The sequence below is a fragment of the Arctopsyche grandis genome, chromosome 7 (assembly GCF_051622035.1).
Source record: "Arctopsyche grandis isolate Sample6627 chromosome 7, ASM5162203v2, whole genome shotgun sequence".
Taxonomy (NCBI): domain Eukaryota; kingdom Metazoa; phylum Arthropoda; class Insecta; order Trichoptera; family Hydropsychidae; genus Arctopsyche; species Arctopsyche grandis.
Genome location: NC_135361.1, coordinates 11,308,096 through 11,330,295, shown reverse-complemented (window position 1 = coordinate 11,330,295; position 22,200 = coordinate 11,308,096). Strand labels below are relative to the sequence as shown.

Here is a 22,200-nt window from a genome sequence, read left to right as displayed (position 1 = left end):
TTTTATTCTTCAATTGTTTCTCTCATCGAAATAAATCAAGTAATTAAATCATTTCAGAGGTAAAATTTATCGGATGATGTGTGATTATTAATTTTATTTCGACGAAAGAAAAAAAACCCTTTGACAAATCACCGACATCCGACACCGCGTTTTTTTTTATGAATTGTTTATTTTTATCGATCATCGACGGTGGAAATACAGTAACATATCGTGACGACTTTTAAGAAATATTAACAAGATGAAATTATAATATTTCTCTGGTTTTAAATGCGTATCGTCGTAATTCAAAACATCAACGATGATCTAATTTTAGCTCAATCTCGCTCTTTAGCTTAATTTTGATATTTAATTTCAATTTTTTAATTTAATTTTTATTTCAATATTTTGTAAGCTACTGGTTTTATCCTGCTGGTTAAAAAGTTGGCCCAAAATCGTCGTTGGTTTAGTCCGTAAGCACCATGAGAGACCCTTTCGTCGGAGAACGAGACGGTTGTTCATGAATATCGCACAAGAACAACCGCACATCACTGTTCTAATAAAAAAAAAACCACACTGTACATAACCAAGTACAAAACAAACAACAACGCATGAACACATAAAGCGCGCATGCGTTAGGAAATAATAACTGAAATGTGCCGTGCGAAAGCACGCACACCTCAAGTAAACTGACGATAACTATCATACTAACGAGAACTTGAGTGCCAAAGATTGTGTATTCGCGATTTTCATGGCAAAAATTGTCTTTGTGACCACCGCAATGTGACAAATAGTCCAATTACCGATTTGTACAATGCACATAATCAGATACGATTTTGGTTTTAAAAATATCTGTTATGACCAATTTTATTTGACAGCTAGTTACGATGGCGGGCGGTTTGTTATTGTCATTTCAAATGGTATTCAATACATGCTTTATTACTTTTATTTATTCATTGTGAATTTCAATAATATTTTTATCATCCTAAAATTAATGGTATTTTTATTTTAAATTTTTAGCGAAATTGTTTCACATATAAAGTATTGAATTTTGTCAAAATACATACAAAACCTCCTTATAGAATGAAAAATTGTATAGAATACGATTCCAAATATAGCAAAGAAGAAGAATCTAAAATATTAACATTTTTAAATAAATCTGAACCTAATGACATTTTGAGGTTATATTTTTAGTAGTTGAATTTTATTTAAAAAAAAAAAAATGCTTTTATACTACATTTTTGTTATTTAAACATATTTCAGGCTATCGATGTCACAAATGAAACTCAAAAGAATACTATCAAGGAGATCTAATAAAGGGAATTTTGGTTCTTTCTCCGATATTTTAGAGGTAGACGGACTAGGCGTTAAAATGATGGAAAAAATGTGTGATAGCATATTAACTTTTGATCCAAACCAAAAAATAGTACTACAGAGCGAAGGCTTGAAAAAGAAACTGAGAGGACAAGTCTTAGAACCGATTTTAACCCGCTCTAATCTAAACGTTAGTTGCTGTCTCGTAATGTGATATTAGAGATTATATTCGTTACAATTCGTATTATTTTTGCAGTCAATCAAAACTGCCACATCTCTTTACATACATGATAGCATTGTAGGATGGGCGCAGATCGAAAAAAACCCGTTTAGGCTCACCAATTGGAATCTCTATGAAATTCCAGGCGATGATGACAAAAAATTGCAATTGAGTGAAATAATGAACATTGTAGGTAAAATTTTACTATTTTTTAATATTATATATTAAAGTGTAGAATTGAATTGAACCTTTTCCAATTATTTGTTCTTATGCAGGTATGGGATATATTAAATTCGTTGCCAAAGAGTGATGTGTATATAATGGAAGCTGTGCCGACGATGTTAAAATCCGTCGGCGCTGATTCTAAAAATCCAAAAGCGGTCCACGTGAATCTTCAGAGAACTCAACTGATTGCTGCACTATCGGCGATGATCAACGCTGACGGAAACCTTCAAAAGTATGAGTTTAGAATTGTGTCATTTGATGTATAGGTTTCATACAGTTTTAGTAAGGAATTGGTTCATATTGTATGTGATTTTCTGTTTAGAATCGACAGGGATGATGAAGAAGATCTGAGTGATGGTTTTAAGAAGTTTGAGCATAAAGTGTTGTATTTAAGAGCGACGTTAGCATCTAGGTAAATAATTAATTTATTCAATTTCATTGTATAATTTAGATGTTGATTGTTTTCAACTGTTGGTTTTTGTTTTAGGTTATTCAAAACAATTGTAGGAAACGAAAAAGTGTCGGCCGAATCTACTGTTAGTAATATAATTGATCAATCGAGTGAAATTGATTTGGACTGTGTTAAAACGTTGAATGTTTTGGAGTCGTTGAAGCACTTTTATTTTAAACAGAAAATCGTCAACAGGGAAATGCTGTCTCAAACATTATTAATAATCTTAACCTTCTATGAAATTTGTCTGTTTGAAAATCAAAAAGCAATACAAAAATTGTACTGTGGTGATAATTGATAATTTTAATAAACTTATATAGATTTGACTGCTTGTTTTTGTCATTTTGTTACATATGGATTTTTATACATCGCGAAAAACTTCCGCATACGCCTGTTTTCTAGACTTATCCAAGGCTTTTGATCGAGTGAATCATGATCTACTTTGGTCCAAACTGTTAAAACGGGGAGCTCCAAGTCAAATCGTGCGGTTTTTAGCATCCTGGCACCGGAATCAGTTCAGCCATGTACGCTGGGGGAATTCATACTCTGATCCCGCTTCTTTGAAGTGCGGGGTTAGACAGGGTGGGTCAATGTCTCCTGGCTTATTCAACCTGTACATGGATGAATTTTCACATCGTCTTTGACAGACTGGAGTTGGTTGCCACATATGTAGGAGGAATATGCAGTAACCACATCAGCTATGCGGATGACATGGTGATCTTGGCGCCTTCTCCGTCAGCTCTGAATCGCCTCCTGGAAGTTTGCTCGAGTTATGCTGCAGAACATAATATGCGGTATAATACGAGTAAATCCATGGTATTGATTATCCGATACGGTCGAGGTCCTCATTTCGTCCCCAAAATTACTTTAGATGGGCGTAATCTTGAAACTGTTAGGGAAGTCAAGTATCTGGGACACTTGCTGACGGAGGATCTATCTGATGATGGTGACATCGAAAGACAAAGAAGAGCCATTTGTGTTAGGGTAAATATGCTGGCTAGATGGTTTTTCCACTCCAGTGTAGAGGTTAAGAGACAATTATTTATGTCCTTTTGTACTAGCCTCTATATTGGTGAATTATGGACCAGATACAAGCGGGAGACGATGAGGAAGATAAAGGTACAATACAACAACTGTTACCGTGCTCTTTTTGGGCTACCTAAGAGTTGCAGCGCGTAGCAAATGTTTGTGGAAGGGCATGTGCCTCACTTTGAAGCCATTCTCAGGATGAGAGCGGCCTCTCTACGTCTTCGTATATTTTTATCGCCTAATTGTCTTCTTGCTGCTGCATCTTCTCATTTGCATTCTTCATTGTATGTTCGATGGATGGAACTACTACACCGACCGCCTTGAAATAGACATTAAATTATTATTATTATTATTTATTATTATTAGACTTATTATTATTATTATTTATATTTATTATTATTATTATTTATTATTAGTAATATTTATATATTTACTTATGTATTTATTCATTTATTTTTTTACTATTTTTCAATACTCTTTTTATGATCTATATATTATTTATATGGGCGTTGGGGATTGCACTATTCTCCTCATCGTCTGGAATAAAAGCTATTATTATTATTATTGATAAGCAGGTGTTATAGGAGGGACCAAAAACATCCAATCCACCTGTTGACTGATATATGTACTTCTCTTACTAAGTTTTTATTCCTTGAACTAAATTCGAATATTATGTACAATTCAAAATATTGGAATATTCTGTACAAATATACTATTTGTACAATTCAAAATATTGATATTTTATCAGTGGAGGCCCATGCGAGGAGTGCGGTCTGCACCGGGTGACACCAAAATTGATCAAATTGAAAAACGCTAATTCTGAACGCTGTATATATACAGATTTCTGTATAAATACAGCTACCGCAAAATCCGTTTTGTGCACTTATGTATATATATAGCATCAAATATGACCCATAATTGGCTTTTCTTAGAGTTCCTGAGAAATCAGTGTATCTAAAGTTAAGAAGATATACTGATTCAGTCAGACGGAGACGCAATCCAGAAACAACGTGTGAACATGGCTTTTGTTTTGGCGCTTCTCTCTCGCAAGTCATAACAATTAACAAATATTAATAAAACTGAGCAACAAAAAAAATTACCAGAGCGGAGACTAACCAATCGTTACTAACTTTGACCCACTGAATTCAAATATGAGCCTTAAAATGTTTACGATATGAGCCTTTAAAAAAATGTCTGTAACTCAAAATCTAGTATTGCTGTGCTCAAAGTGAGTATTGGAATCAATAGTCAGATGTTTTTCCCATTGATTGTGATATTTCATTGCTTTAAAATACTTATAATTAATTGTCTAGCGAATTAATTTTTTTTCCGTGCTATTTTGTATTTATTTGGCAAATTCTTTATTTCACCGCGTTTATAAGGATTGCTTTTCTATCTCAATATCTTATTTTATTATCTAAACGTACTAACTCAAGCGGTAATTGCAATTTAAATGATTTCGTTGTGTATACGGTTGTAACGCGAAATGTGTTGGTGCAAGTGAGATGGAATATAATCCACCTCACACAATACAGCGGTCGGATTACATGCCGTCTGACTGTGTACGTATATATTCACCATGTAATGGATGTTTTCGGTTCTACATACATATTTAGGCAGAGAAACGTTATAATAATAGAAGTGGCTTTAGGCGTTATAATGTCCATAGACATTCCTAAACAATTTTAGCATCAGTCGTATTTGATGCTTAGTGCTCGACGTATGTTTGATAAAAACTTCTCTGTTTGTTTATATAACTCGCAAGATGGGCAAGCATCGTTAAAAATTGCATAATGCATTCAAAAACACACAATAAACAGCATGGGATTCATTTTTATAAGTAAATTGATCTGATTTTATTCCGTGCGTTGTAGCGTAGTTATGGAGACATACCGCGTAATATTGACACAATTTATTTATTCATAAGGGCCCTTCTATTATTATAACATTTCTCTGTATGTAGAGTTTAAGGGCTATTTGCAGAGAAATGTTATAACTAGAGGTAGGACCGGAAGCGCGCCGTCTATTGTTCCATTATTGTAAATGCTTTGTAAAAAAGATTCGTCAAACCATTAACAATGGATTTACAACATGTGAACAATGAACAGCGCGCTCTGGGTCCGCTCTTTAGTTATAACTAAACTACGGATAGAGAGCGTGCTTTTTCCAAGAATCGGGGCGGTTTGGCTCTATTTAGAAAGCTAGAGTGCAAAAAAAAAGGTTTGGCGAACCTTAAACAAAGAATTTACAACAATTGAACAATAGACTGCGCGCTTTGGGTCCGGAGTCTAGTTATAACTAGTGGCCGGATCCACAGCGCGCCGTTTATTGTTCAATTGTTGTAAAAGGTTTGCCCAACCTTTTTTTTGTACTCTAGCTTTGTAAATAGAGCCAAACAGACCCGATTCCTGGAAAAAGCCTTTTAGGTAGAATTGGGGAGACAAAAAGGAAAGAAAATGATTTGTAATATTTACATTTTTTCTTTTTATTTTAGGATATAATCATTGTAGATATTAAATTTTTATTACATAATTTTCCAAGGATAAAAGAGAAATGGTGACAATATTTTTTCCTCGAAAGGAGATAATATAATAATATCAATGGACACTATAAAATAAAAAATAACATTAATTTTTCAAATTTACAATTTTTAAACTATATATGTATTTTTATGTGGCAAGAGTGTTTTTTTAATAATCTTTGTTCTTAGAATGGTACAATTAAAATCCGTTAAAAATAACATAATAATAATAATATATGTATATGGTAGACGTTGCTTAATTAAAAAAGTATTATTATTTTTTTAATATAATCATTATTTAAAACATAAAAAAATATTGGTGGATGGTTGTCGTATTTTCTTACAATGTGACGCAATTCGAAAGTTTCAAAAACTTCTATTTAAAATATGTTCTGGTAATCTATTGATTTGTGTAACGCACAATTACTTATGTGATATAATTGTTTTAAAATATAACAAGATCTTTTGTAACAAGAATGTATGTGTACTTTCAATTAAAAATCTGTATAAAACAAAACCTGGCAGTATTTGACGGCTTCAACTATTGTATTTATTGTACTGTATGAAAAAATAAACACTTTGTATTTACGATTCGCAATCATAACAAGAACATTATTGAGTCTCTTATAAACTATTATATATGTATAAACACATGTGTGATGGGATGTTTATATATATTATGTGTGTGTGTGTGTATGTCTTTTGCGATTTGGGCTCGTGACTATCAGAGATATTGCAAGTATTTAACTGACTATAGTAGGAAAGGATCTTGATTTTTGTTTACAGGTGCAAAATTTCTAGTTATGCCATTGCTTTTACACACTTTAATATAATTTCCATCATCGGTCAAAGTCTACAATATCCTCTTAAGAGTCTGCCGAGCACAGATTGAACAAGACAAATTTTAACTGTTGTAAGAAGAGCATATGATTACTCCAAAGATGGAGAGAACGTTATAGAAATTTTTATCAAATGCTCGTAATTACTGATAATAATCTGCAAGCGTATCGCTAACTTTGGCATTTGGTTCAAAGTTTGCATTTGGCTACGCGTACGGGATTTTTATTAATTATTTTAATAGTTAAATAACGATTCGATATTGCTGTGTGGTTTAAAAATGTTTTTTTAAAACAATCATTTCGGATTAGAATGATGGGTATTTTTTTTTAATCATGTCACAAAGATATGTATCAAACATCACTTATTACTCATCGAGCGTTTAAAATTTATTCAGCGATTTTCTATCAATTTGAGCAAAAAATTATACATATGTATATTTAAATATTATTGAGTCTTTTTAAACTTATTTTAAAATGAATGACAGAAAAAAACAAACAAAAAGATTCTATGAAATATTCGAAGTAACAAAGAGAAATTTGCGCAAATGAAATGTTAAACGACTACCATAATAAGACATTTCTTTATTATTTTAAATACTTTGCGACTATGAATTAGTCTGTATGGTATACACAGTTTTAACGAATCTTATAGACTAAGTTTGCCGCGGAAGGGCATAATCTTTATTTTTACTTATTGCAATAGTTGAGATATAACATTTGTATAAAATGAATAATTCAATAATATAAAATACCTATCACGGAAATACTGTAATACTCTGTTATGTTTATTTCTCTTTTTTAGTTTAATTCTTTCAACTTTGACAATAAGTAGACAAATCATAATCTTTCTATATGCATAAAAATAACTGTTCAATGTTTTGTTGAACACGTCTTATTGTTTCAATATGAGGTTTCAGATATATATATATATATATATATATATATATATATATATATATATATATATATATATATATATATATATATATATATATATATATATATATATTCACACATTTAAAAATTGTATAAAAAAATCCATTTATTTATCTCTGCTATGGAATTGTAATGGTTTGTATAAAAATTTGCTTTGAGGTTTTTTTTTTGCTATTTGTGTATATATTTGCTATGGCACTATTATGTTGTAGTTGAATTCAAATTAAACAAAGATTCGGTCATTTAAAAATTAAAATAAAACAATTTGACAAACGAATTATATTAAAAAAAAAAAACAAAATGCAAAAGTGTAATGACAAAAAATGAGATCATAAATATTCACAATACACGTATACATTTAATAAGTGAATAATATTAATTTCGTTCCGAGGGTTTACGATTGTTAATTAATTTATGAGACGATATCGAGAGTTTTAGTATATTTTAATAATAGTAAAAAAGAAACAATGATTCATATTCTTTTCTATTCAATTGAATTTAGTATACATGATCTTGTTTGTTTAAATTAAACACTTTCATTAAAACTTACTTTATATGTATATAAATCGTTTGCATTATCCCACATCGGTTGACTTCAGATTGCAAATAAGTCAACTTTATAATGTTGATCGTCAACGGAATGCGGAATAATGCAATTTATATGAATAGAAACGACGCGTTTGAAACAATATGAAACCGATAGGCTTTTAAATGTACAAAAATATGATTATATCATTGAAAATGCAACACTTTCCACCACGACAATGCAAAAATACTTACATTAAGAATTAATAATATATCTAACGTTATTATATAACATTTAGTTAAGTCTTGTCGCTCCAGAATATGTGTGTACAACCTTTCAAAGGTCAGCGATTAATTATCATTTATATAATAATAAATACTAGTAAAATAAACAAAGACATTGTATTTAACATTTCGTTTTATTCGTGTGTGGTAATATAATAATATATGTATGTATGTATGTAGTAATAATAAATGTTTTGTAGTACCGTTTGCGAATGTGGAGACGGCTTCACTAATTTAAAATAAGACCGTTGATTTGCACCCTCTGTACTGTCAATGCATGATTTCTATTGTAACTATATATATATAAAAAAGTATCAAACTGAACATTTAAATTATACTAGTAATTAATTATTATTAAAAACTAATACATATATATATATACTTTGCATATGTATTATCATATAAAATAGGACACATAAAAATCACATAACTTGTGGTAAAATGATATGAATCCAGTCATATCGGTGTGTATAATAAATAATTCAATATTGTATGACATACATAGAGAATAATTACATTAAAAATTGTTGCAAGATTGGTTTGTATCTATGATTTAATTTAAAACTATTGAAAATGCATCAACAACACAAGTTTATATAAACATTTCACTATGAGCAATATATTAATAGTATATGTATACATATATATAAAATTAACCTTCAATATGACTGGATTTTATGTTAAGTACAATCCGTACGTAAAATCAAGTAACGCGATACTATTATTAATAATTAAATGCAGTAAATTAGGCCTGGTATTCATTTCTTTTGGCAATGAGTAACATCAGAATCAAAAAATGACGTATCTTGTTCTACGATCATAATAATATTTAAAGCAAATTGTGGCAACTGGAGTCGAGTGAGCAAGGTTGTTCGCAAAATTCGTAAACCTTAGTTGCAGAATGAAAAAATAAAAAAAAAACCCTATAAAGTATAGAAAAAAAAGTTATAAAATACTAATAAATTGATAAAATTATTAATAATGTAATAGTTATCATATAATATATCAAACTCAAAAGGGCAAACTGTAAAAACATTACATTTTAAATGTTAAACTATTCTTCTCATAATATGTATAATATATAATAATAATAAAAACCTAATTTGGGTATCAAACAAATTATATAATACACAATTCTTTACATACAAAACGTATCATACTATGAGCACTCAGATAATAATACATAAGAGAGTAAAAAAAAACTTCATTTAAAGATTTTAAGTTTCCATAAATAATACTTTCTACATTTCAATATATAATATAACATTGGCAAGTAATAATACCGTGCTTTACTTATTATTATATTACGTATGAAATAATAATAATAAAAAAAAAACAAACACACAATTCACGTCGTCGTCTGATACGCATCTTTTAAAGCTTTCATTTTAACTGTACACAATATAATTATAATAAAAGGGAGAAAACGGAGGACGTTTAAGTATCTAAGCTTTTGAGTAAAAGGTTAATTAACTATAGTAAAAAATGGAAATGATAAAAAATAAATGCAATGAAATTGGAAAAATTTCCATTTTTCGTTTTTTTAAATATAATATTTATTTTATCAAAGACCTTCGGAAATTAATCATCGGACACATTTTAATAAATAGCTTTGAGCTTCTTTTTTTTTTATATATTCGGAGGTCATTATATGCGTTACTCGTTTCGCAAATAGAATTCTACATATGTATTTCCTATGTCTTTGATAAATGTATATATATATATTTTATATGTATATAATATATTCACATCGTCATATAATATAAACTTTTCTTACATATACTCTCTTCTCATACACGTTTCAGATATTATCTATTTTTTTGTTTTATTATTATTTATTTCAGATAAAAGATAAGAATCATATTAATAAAATATGTATAAAATATGGAGTTAAGTGTGAGTTTATCTCACCCAACCATTAGGCACCAATAGTCTGTCAGCCCGGCGTGGTCCGCCTCATTTATTGAATATAAGGTACATTGGCATCATTTAATCTATTGACTTCTGTTACTATTTACATGTAAAATATAATTTCATATAACTGTAAATATAATAATATGTAAGTAGATATAAAATTGTACGGAGGGCTTGAGTTTATAAAAATATAACAAATTATTCCTGTGCTTTCGGCGTCCGCCGGGCTGCCGTCTTCGACGTACGCGGGTAAACCACCCGGTACGCTCCTATTCCTAAGGTAAAACTCTCACTAGCCTACGTTTTTTATTCATTTCTCTCATCTCATAAAAATTATCATTAAAAATTACACAAAGAGATCACACAGTTAAATCTTATATATGTATATAAACAAACTTTGTCATAAGTAGTATCGTATATGGAGTAAGATTATTACATTTTTTTTTTTTACTTGTCAATTTTTAAATAACTAATTTTTCCGCTAAATCCCCGTATCCAACGTTATAGTACATACGTGTGCACAGACAGCACATGCTGCTGATTCAAGCATTTGGCGAATATCGAATTGGTGTCTGGCCGTCTAATGGTGAGTTTACGAGTATGTTGTCACTGGAAAGTACTGCTATTTGAATCGCCAGTGGGGTTTACTCGTGGTGAAGTTTCTCAGTTGCTTTACACATTCAATAAAGCTCTACTAGTGGTATTAGGCAGGTGAGTGTTTGCTGTAGAGAGCCAGATATCAGAAAAGAAACTGCCAAATGCTGCAAATGGTCAGCAATACTGTCCGTGAAGACGTAGCTTTGCAATAGCGCGCATTATTAGACCGAGATTTCCGTATTGCCATTAAAATGCCAAAAACACAGCAATAAGTTCATAATTTTATCTACCTAAATACTATTTTTTACATTGAGATTTTGGAATTGAAGTCGTCGACATTGCTAAAAATTGTTTTACTATCGCGCGATTCGCTTATTTTTTTTTCTTATTTAATTCTTCACAAAAATCTTAACCTTAACGAAATGGAATCTCCCAAATGTGTAATCCTTTTCCATACAAGCACCATGTGAATATCATTTCGAAAAATTTACAAGGAGTCCGCGATGGCAATGCGCTACGTCCAGAGCCGAGCACGAGCGCGTATCACATTGGATGAGCTCCTGTATTTTGGCTACTGGTCTGCACATGTTTACGTCCCGTGGCCAGAGTACAGGGAGAGACGAAAAGGCGGGGGTCACTGGGTAGGTGGTTTGAACTCCTGAGGAGCCGGCGATCCCTGCGAGCCCTGAGGGGCGAACTGAGGCTGACCGAATGGTGGAGCGTAGCACTGAGGGAAGTACAACTCCGGTTTGACCACCGTCGGTGGCAAAGCTCTCAACAACGGCTGTTTGGTATCCAACAGTGGATTACAATTGTTGTTCCGTCGGTTCTTAGCCGCGTGAGGATTCATATGATTGTCGATGTGCTTCTTCACCTCGGGCTCGGTGGCGAAGCGGCGTCTGCAATTTGGCATCGGGCAACAGAACGGCCTATCACCTTGGTGCGTCCTCGTATGTTGATCCAATATTGCTTTCTGTCTGAAGTCCTTGCCGCACTGCCCGCACTTGTACGGCTTTTCACCTGTGTGAATCCGCAAATGCTGGTTGAGAATGGTGCGCTGACGGAAGAACCTCGGACAGTACACACAGCCGTACGGCTTTTCGTTCGTGTGGATCCGTAAGTGTTGGGTCAGATGAGATTGCTGTCTGAAGCGCTTGCCGCACTCCGGACACGGGTAGGGTCGCGATTCGATGTGAATGCAACCGTGTTGAAGCAGCGTGGATTTTTGCTTGAACTCCTTCTGACATATGGGACAACGGACATAGAGAGGCATGCCTGCCGAGCGACCGTGCTGGATCACGTCCGGCAGACCTGAACCTTTACCTCCCGTAGCCCCCTTCAAATATTGCAAAGCGCTGAAGTTTGCACCACCGAATACTGAATGATTGAGACCTTTCGGGTCTTTGAAATAGGCGGGGTATTGCATTGAATCCGTCGGTGAGAAGCAACTGTTGCGGTTCTGGTCCGGATGAGAGCTGGTATCGGCGTCTCCGTACGTCGATTGGACTTCTTCCTTGCCTTCGTCCGGTGGAAATGGCACGTCCTGCGGCCACAGCGTAGGCGTCATACCGTTCTTGAATATCAAATGAGGCGACACATCTGAAAAAGATAAATACACTCGTTAGATGGCGTGAAGTGGGCTTGAAGTACCAAAAAAAAGGATGAGGATAAAAAAAAAGTTTGGATCTTTAAGTCATTCAAAAATAAAAATAATTATAATTTTGAAACAATATGATCGTTAGATATGTACCGGGTTAATTTGGAAGATTAATTGGGCCGGATTTTTTTTTTAGTTTTAGTTTTTGGTTTTTTGAGTCAGAAGGCCAATCGGTGTGTGAGATAAGAGGTGAGCGGCCCCGTTCGTTGTTCAATCGTTATCACGCGATATTCTCATTTTTCCGAGTCCTTAAATCGTTCCGGAATGTAAGGGATTTTTTTTTTTGGGTGTTAGAGCATGCCTATTGTTTTTTTTTGCGTGTCGAACTTGACAAGTTAACGGGAACCGCTGGAGATGTAGAGCAAGGAGTAGGCTCAATATGAGAATAGCGCTCGCCTTGGTGTGTGCGGACGTGCTGATTCAGGATGGCCTTCTGGCGGAAATGTTTGCCGCACTCCCCGCATGAGTAGGGCTTCTCACCGGAATGGATGCGCAGGTGCTGGTTGAGGATGGCCCGTTGTCTGAAGGTGCGTGGGCAGTACACACAAGCATATGGCTTCTCGTTGGCGTGGATGCGCAGATGCTGCGTGAGATGCGACTGCTGTCTGAATCGTTTGCCGCACTCTGGACAACCGTAGGGCCTGGAATCCGTGTGGATTCGTTCGTGCTGCAGCAGCGTGCTCTTCTGCTTGAAGTCCTTGCCGCAAGTGAGGCACTTGAACAAGCGCAGATCCCCGTTGGGATTAGGCTTCCTAGGCTTCGACGGCAACGAATCCTGCCCCTGTTGGATGATATCAGGGAGGGCGGCTCGCAAATCAGGCATGCTGCCATACTGATGCGCTTCAGGCAAAGGTAGTGGTAGTGCCGTTCCATCAGCTCCGAGGGGCAGCACGCTACCGGGTTGCTTCAGATAGTGGAGACCCGGGAAGCCGCCTGGTCCGAGCATATGCCCGCTGGGTGCATGCTGAGGTCGAGACTCTTTGAAATAGTGCGCTGAGTATTGCTGCTGCAGCTCCTGATGCTGGTCGACGGATGGTGCGTAGCATGAGGTGCGTTCCAGGGCATCGCCGGGTGTCGTGGGACCTCCCGACGGGGGTATGTGCGCGGGTGAGGGTTGCTGCGGAAGTTGGGGTAGTTGGTCTGCTTCCGCTGATAGCGTGGATTGTTCGGTAGTAGGTGCTGGGCTTCCGAGCTGCTGTTGCTGCTGCTGCTGTTGTTGCTGCTGTTGTTGCTGTTGTTGTTGCTGCTGCTGCTGTTGTTGTTGCTCATTCTCCGTCGGCTGTTGCTGCGGCGAACCACCGCTAGGCGGCGATTGGTGCTGGCCAGTGGCATAAGAGCCATCGAGTGCTGCTCCCCACTGTCCCTGTCCTCGTTCCATGCCATCTTTATATAGCACGTATGGCGTCCCAGTATCTGAAATAATCAAAGGATTTTACATTAGAACCTTGAATTTTGGCTTAAGCATTATCATGAGGGCACTTAAATACTCCTTCAACATGTTACATGGCTAATTTATGATTCTGTGGTTTGGTTTCAGAAGTTCAACAAATGATTATGATCCAACTTTGTATATTATTATTGCTGAACTATGTAGTAGACGTACCAAACATAAGCCAAACCAACATTGATAGTTGCAAAGATCAGGCAATAAACAACTACATACATATATAAAGATATTAATGAAGTAGAATTGGGCAATAATTTTGTTTTAGAGGCAATAATAGTATGTAGATGCAAACCAATTGGAATAGTTGAAAGTGAAAGACTTTAATGTAATTCTAGATAGTCTCAGATACATTGTGATGAGCTTTTTATTTACGACTATTCCTAGTTTAGGTACAATTGATTTCGAGTTGCACATTAAAAAGTATTGATTAGACAGGAAAAGTCTCCCGAAAGGAACAAGTAGATATTGACTCATCAACACATATGTGTGTATGTATGTAGTCTATTGCAGAGAATAGTTTCATCATTGGAAGAAATTTATGTTTATTTAATACGCAATCCTTCTTAAGCTAAAGCGTCACGTCAATGTGAGGAATAAAATAAGTAAGGGTGCAAACACACGTAGTGGGACGTGGTACGTTTTTTTAAGATACTTTCAAACTTTTCGCAGCACCTCTAGCCCATATTCATGGTATACAAATGGTCCCAAAAATCACCCGCTGAAGTGTTTTCGGTGATATTTTATCCTCGCTTGACAGTGATCGATAACGGTGAACCTCATATTTGAAGAAATGTAGGAGAAACTTTTCAGTTGTATTTTATATGCATACACGTGCGACCTCCCAAACATATAACCATTCTGCACGTGCACAGCGGGAAGCCAAGGACACATGACGTCCCATACCACTCACTGTGTTTTCGCCCTAAGGGCCGGGCCGCACCGTGCGACTTGGTTGAGGGCGACCAGATCAATGCATGCAGGTAGATGGGACATGCCACACTCGTCAACTTGTTTGACGCACACAATTCCATACATACATTCGTGTCACGCAACAAGTCGGCCGACAAAGTTGCACGGTGCGGCCCGGCCCTAATACTTGTGCGCAGGATGTCTGAAGAAAAGTTGCCGATAACTCAATCGGAGAAAGACTGGTACTAAGAGTGAGAGAAGGAATTGAATAGGAGTTCTACCGGAAGAATCCGAATCTGATCTAATATTGAAGAAGACTCGAGCTACATAAGTAGAAGATACTGTAGTTAAAATTTGACGACTACAAAGACATCCGGTATCTGTTACGTTAAGTTGCGTATTCATCAAGATCAAAGCCGGACCACCGTCTCAGATGTCTCCGAAGATAACGTTCTGTTTGAGGAGCGAAATAAATTGAATTAGAGCATCCGAAAGGCCTGTTTTTGTCCATTGTTTCCGATTTAACCAGTCACCTGGATGCTGCGGGTTTAACAGATACCATTATACCGCCGATACCATTATAACGGTCATGCATTCGATACTACAGTAATATCTGGTTGGCATCTGTTCTTCGTGATTCGTAACTTCTTTACTTATTTTTGATTCTTTTTGCTCTCTTTATCTGTTCTGTCGCCAAACACAATGGGAAAACGCTATTTCTCGGGACAAAATCATTGTCTCAAGGCGTGCATGACAGTTGGCTCAGTTGGCCGGTCATCTATGGTTGATCAATGGTTTTTACGGTGTGCAGATTTCATAGAGTACGTAGTTCGTAGAACTGGTTTTGCGTACAACATACTATTTTACGTACATGTTGGGTATAGAATGTCTTATTGTTGTACACGGGTGGTAACATCGTCTATTTTTTATTAATTTACAACAGTGATTTACAGCGCAAACAAGAAAGAGCGTAATTTGAACGCGATTCTGCGATGAGCTTTTGTTGTTCACGCTGGACCAACAGAGCATTGTTAAAATTTTAATTATGAATTCTCGTAAGGCAGTAATTTGTTTTACTGTAAACAAAACGGATCATATACTACGTTATTATTCGAAAAAAATAAAGAACCTCGCTATCGCTCGGAGTTTTATAAATGAATTTTACAATAGATGTGGTCCGTGATGGATTTTACTAATCCGAAATTTTCAACTTTACTATTGTCTCAATGCGATTAAATTTTCCGTATCAAATTAACAGAAGAGTTATCCGTATATATGTAAATATGTATGTATGTATGTAAAATACATGTCAGTTTTTCGTTCATTGCCTCGATTCATTTTTCTCTACTCATTCATTTGCTGTAGTTGATTTTTTAGATTCAATAAAAATATGAGTCACACTCAAAGAATCAAATTTTATCGCAAATTTAATGACGCTTTAAAAAAACCTACAATATTTTAAATAAAAAATAAACATAAAGATCGGTTTGTCATATAATTGCAAGTAATACATTTTGAATAATAGTGAAAAAAAGTCGAAATTAAAGAAATAGTGTGTTTACACCAAACTTTTAAATACAAAATTCGTTTTTATTATTATATTTTTATTAAAAAAATTGAACAAAAAATAGGTCATTCGAATTCATCTTTCGTTAATGTAATGTAAATGCATTAAAAAAGTATTTTTTAAATTTATTAATATATATTCTCATAATACTACTATTTCCTAATAATTGTCATTTACATTTTATTTGCTTTGTTATTAGATTTAAATTATGTTAAATTATATACATTGTGTTGAAATTGGTCTTAATTTTGAAAATAATGTCTAAAAAAAATATAGATATGTTAAATTGAACATTCAATTCATTAAATTGAGACATTGACGTTTTTTTTAAACAATTGATATTTGTAAAAGAATCGGAAATAAAGCCAAATCAACGAGAATGTCATTTGGGGGAGGGAAATTTTTCTCCTGCCTAGATTTGGCCAAACCAGGCTCATGCATGTAATTTGATGAAATACTATGAATCTTAATTAAATCAATTATTTGCTACCAAAAATTTTAGTCAGCAGAAACTAGTTAAAACATATCGATTAGAAGATTCACAAACTAGCCAACTTTTATCTCCTCTTGGAAAAAAATAAAAATGACATCTCTGAAAGTCAACCCAAAAGGAGCCCTTCATTCTAAGATGACTCAAAGAGAACTCGATAACAAAAATAAGTCGTCTATCATATTTTTGTATGTATGTACATACATATGTAGTTATACATAAGAGCATACTTTCAATGCATCCAACATGTACTGTATTTTCCATTCTCAATGGTACATTTTCTCCAAAAAGTATACAACAATTGAGCCGTTATATTCGAAAGTGACGGAAGTCCAATTTGCAGTCCCTAAAACACTATTTCTGTTTGACTTAATTCAAAAATTGTTATCACTACTTTTAATTCGATATATCCAGAATAAACCTATTACAGGCCACCAGTATTTTTAAATATTGTAAAACGCAAGACCCCATATCTAATGTTATGCGAAATATTTGTCGAAATGAAGAAAAGTGGACTTACGTCAATTTCAAATATAATGCATCAATTGTTGATCACTAATACAGTTTGAATGTACATATGTACAAACATTTGCTTCATAATGGTAACAAATGTAATATTGATGCTGCTCCAAATAATACAAAATAAATCCCTAAAAATAATTTATAATACACCCATATATACTAACTTGAAAAAACTGCATGTCATAAATAATATTCCGTTAATTACAGACATTACGAACAAACTAACCAGTAGATTCTATGACATAATCACTGATAACCATACTAACACACTTGTGACGAGTCTTGGTGATTACAACAAAATGTCTATACCCTTCAGGTATAAACACAGATTACCTAAACACAATCTGCTTTAGATCGTCGACTTTAGGGAGTCTTTAATTAATATTATGTATTTGATGTATTATGAGCATTTATAAGAATTGTAAATAGGATTTTGAGCTCTTTTACCTATTATGCTGTACATTAACATTAGAACAATGTAATACTATGATTACTAACAAAATTAAATTAAAATTGTAAAATAGAAAATGATCAGTAGATCAGTAGCTATTAAAATATATGTAAGATGTATTGTGAACATAATTTAGTAATAATAAAAAGCATTTAAAAATTAAGAATGATCTTGATATATATAATATAATATTAGAAATATAATCAGCATTCGTATAGTGTGGACAGAGTAAAAGTAGTGCAAGAGCAAAACGAGCAGTGAAGAGATTTGCCACCGCCGCTGTACGTGGTTAATGGTCTTCCGACGAGGAGTTAAGGCATGGAGCAAGCCTTTTACATTGACCTCCACACCCACCCACCCACCTGACCAAGAAACTAAGAGTACCAGATCCATCTGGGCTACCGCAATCGCACACGGCAACTCACTACATATTATTCCGACCATACATTATTTATTTCGCCCGACAACTTTGTACGTACATATGTACCTATTCATAGTATAAACGTGAGTGTGTGTGTGTGTGTTCACGTTTGTTAAATAACAATGGCGTAGAAAAGCAAAAAAAAAACTTGGCCCGTTCACCATTTGACATTGACATTGGTTCGATTGCGAAAAATCTGAATTATAAATAAAAATAAACGCCACTGGCGAAATTGTGAACGGAGCCAAAAGACGCGAAAATAAATATGCGAATGTTTTTTTCGGACATTTCGTCAGAGATCGCACTTTCGGATAGATCTGGGAAATTTTTACTATTAGTACACCTGGAAAATCTTTTCTATAAAATTTTCTAAAGAGATGATTTGATGCTGAAACCGCAGCGACAATAGCCTCGGGTGTGGTTTATATATCAATTCTTTTCCAAAACCACCCATTGAAATATCAACGGGCACAACATTTATTTCTTATACATATTGTGTAATGGTATACAAAAGCAAAGGCAAAATGCGGAAAAAAGAAGAAATTCAGATTTTAAATCCCATATTAAAGTCGAAAAAATTTAGAGGTAAAAAACATTATAAATTTTTTTGCACTCTAAAAACAATTTTTTGAACGACAATTGTACTTTATATATACATCTGTTACAGTCCAAGTGTTCACTAAGGTTCGTTCATGAACATACTAGTTGGTTCACACACAAGCAATTGGTTTTAGTTGGAAGTCCAAACAGTCAAAAGCAACTTCAAAGACTTTTAGCTGTCAAAACGCTAAATATTTAAAAGGGAAATCCTATGGAAGCCACATTGCAACGTTGGTATAATTTTTATTGTATTTCAATGTATTTTTATTTTAATTTATTTTATTTTATTAATTGAAAAATCAACAGACAGGATGTACAGAGATAGGTATAAAAAAAAAACAAAAAGTAAATAAATAATATATGTAACATCCGAGTCCAATAATAGATTTTTACAAAAATGAAAAAGATAAATATAAGGAAAACAAATTAAAAAGTAAAGAATAAAGGCATGACAAAATATGTAGATGCATTCATACATAGAGGATGGGACACACGGTTGAGAATACTTAAACATATGCCTAATTGGTTTTTGTATGAACAAACTAGTATGTTCATGAACGAAAGAAATTTACACTTGGAATACTTTAATTCGTACAATCTTATAATTTCGATAAGTTTCTCCTACATTTATCGAATCACGGTTATCGATCACTGCCAAACCCATGTATGTCAAAACAAGGAAAATATATCACCGAAACACTCCAGGTCAGTTTTGGCCCTGAACTATATCAGGCGTGCTAGCATTTATTTTACATGTACAAAATTATCAAAAAAAAAACACGTGTCGAATACCTCTCTGTGTCAGCACCTCAAGACAGATTAAATTATTATTAAAATACTATATAATTTATCTATGTAATTTCTAATTCTTCAAAATGAGATTTCGTCGAGATAAAATAATTCATGACAGGAAATAAACGACAAAAAATGTAATAAATCAACGATAAAATCGGACACCAATAGTACTCAACGCGAAATACACAAATTTTCGCAAGACAAATAGTACATCGCACATCAGAAAAATACACACACAAAAAATAAATGGCAATATTTCGCACGGGAAATACCAGAATATATTTGAACCGATCAGATAACATATGCAGATCTTAACGATTCAGCAAGTATTATATAATAATAAACATACATACATACATGTTTACAATCATTTATCGATCCGTTCACTGTCAAAATTATTTAACAATTTTTTCCATACATACCATCACAACAAACACGATTGAGCGATTAATTTTAAATATGAACACTTCGGTCGCAAAGGCCAGACGAATAGGAGGAAAAAGATGAGAGAATATGTGACGTACCTACTTCACACGACCACTAAATAGAAAACACTACTATGTATTTTATTAAATACTTACACATTGTAGTAATAAGTTTCGTATTTTTTTTTTGTCAGGAGCATATGAACGACGCTTCAAAGGGTTAATTATATTACACGCACGATTCTCAGATAGTCAAATAGATACTCTTCTTAGAATCCGCATGCAGGAAAAAAAAACCAGTCTAATACGAAACATTTACCGCCTGGGAGTTATGAAAAAACTCACCCACATTTTCGCCTTATCCACATCTTGAACTCGCCAAAAATCAAAAGCAAAAAAAAAAACTAAACGGCCTTCACTATTTTTATAGATTTATAGATAGTCGCCAGACCGTTGAGATTTTTTTCAGTACCTACTATAATGCGATGTAGCGTAATGGGATTAAACAAATGTGTAAGCGTTGCGATTCGAACGAATAAAACAAATAACCGTTGCACCTTCTTTTTATTTGATTTTTTGTTTTAATTTTATTGCTCTTGCATTCGAATGCATTAACGATCATCATCGCGTATCGGTACTTCACTTTTGGTGTACGTATTTTTTATTATTTCGGCGCATGTGTTTTAAATTAATTTACTTTTGAAGTGTTTTTTTCCGCAAGCCGTGAAAAAATATGTTAATCGTGTGCGAAAAAAAAGCGAGATTGAATACGTGAGATAATTTACGTAACACACCGGGGCAAATGTGTACGAGTGACATTCGCAATAAAGCGATCGAATGAGGATATGTAATATAATGTTTGGGAAAAAAGTGACTAATCTATCGAATGATCGATTGTGTTATATAATAATGTACATATAATACATAAAAAGCTTTAAAAAACGTTATAGATAAAAATCAAATTAAGCTATTTTTAGTATAACTTAATGTGTTTTGATCTCATTGATGAGTTTGAGTAGGTAGTGTTAATGTTGCAAAAAGTTGGGGGTGGCGTTGGAGATTAGGATCGTCTAATTTTGGAGTCATATGAGAGTATATGAGAGTCATTTTGTGCATTCCATGGACCGCAAGACGCACGAACATCTCCACCAGAGAGACTCCACAACATGTAGACAAAGAAATTTTGCCTACTCTGGCTATATTGCCAGGAATAATATATGGAGAATCTCGAGAAGCTGGTAGTCATCGGAAAACTAGCCAAAGGAGAGTAAATGACAGTCATGTTGCGCATTCCATGGACCGCAAGATTCCATCCTCAAAGAACTGGCAGTTTCAGAGAGACTCCACAACATGTAGACAAAGAAATCTTTCCTACTCTGGCTATATTGCCAGGAAGAATATGTAGAATCTCGAGAAGCTGGTAGTCATCGGAAAACTAGTCAAAGGAAGTAAATGAGTCATGTTGCGCATACCATGGACCGCAAGACGAGCGAACGTCTCCATCCTCAGTGAGCTGGCAGTTTCAGAGACTCTCCACAACATGCAGACAAATAAATCTTTCTTACTTTGGCCATATTGTCAGGAAGAATATGGAGAATCTCGAGAAGCTAGGTAGTAATAGGAAAACCGCGAAATAGAGATAAGACAAGTGAAAGAATCTACCACAAGATGGTCAGATCAGATCAACGAACTGATGGGATCGTCCCTAAGCACTGCATTTAACTTGGTGCAGGACCGGGAGGAGTGAAGGTGGATCATCCACTGAATTTTAGATACCAGATGCATATTAGTAGAGAGGTCGTAGGTTCAAGTCCCGCCCAAATACGCTACTGGCGAGATCTTGTGGTTATTAAAACACAGATGGACCGTTTCCTGTTAGAATTTTCCAAATTTTCTAGCTTAATTGTTGTGACGGATATAATAAATCAGTACCCCCCCACCATTTAGTGTCTTGTAAATTTAAGTTATTAGCATCTCGAATTTGTTGAATCTTATAAAAATATGCTACCCACATGTAAGTATTTATCGCAAATTTGTTTTGCTATAATTATTTTGTTGATTGGCTACAGATGTCTCTATTGTAT

The 22,200-nt window shown here is 34.2% G+C and overlaps 3 protein-coding genes across 4 annotated transcripts in view; 1 reads left to right on the top strand and 2 right to left on the bottom strand.

The window, feature by feature from the left end:
* The window catches only part of LOC143914760 (uncharacterized), a 1,424,209-nt gene that overhangs the window by 161,844 nt on the left and 1,240,165 nt on the right, over window positions 1-22,200 (bottom strand). The window lies entirely within an intron of this gene.
* LOC143914309 (uncharacterized) lies at window positions 803-2,512 on the top strand. The gene is made up of 7 exons (XM_077434485.1): window positions 803-896; window positions 997-1,157; window positions 1,240-1,480; window positions 1,547-1,699; window positions 1,786-1,967; window positions 2,058-2,147; window positions 2,223-2,512. The coding sequence occupies exons 1-7, from the start codon at window positions 864-866 to the stop codon at window positions 2,482-2,484; spliced, it is 1,122 nt and encodes a 373-aa protein (XP_077290611.1). The 5' UTR covers window positions 803-863; the 3' UTR covers window positions 2,485-2,512.
* jim (zinc finger protein jim) overlaps window positions 7,688-22,200 on the bottom strand; it is a 61,878-nt gene continuing 47,365 nt past the window's right edge. Inside the window, exons 2-3 of one of the 2 annotated variants that reach the window (XM_077434280.1) lie at window positions 12,886-13,902; window positions 7,688-12,431 (exon numbers count right to left, since the gene is read on the bottom strand). In XM_077434280.1, coding sequence (XP_077290406.1) covers window positions 11,467-12,431; window positions 12,886-13,902 — 1,982 coding nt within the window. In that variant the 3' untranslated portion in view covers window positions 7,688-11,466. The remainder of the gene's footprint in view (window positions 12,432-12,885; window positions 13,903-22,200) is intronic. The other variant, XM_077434281.1, reaches the window with a different exon arrangement.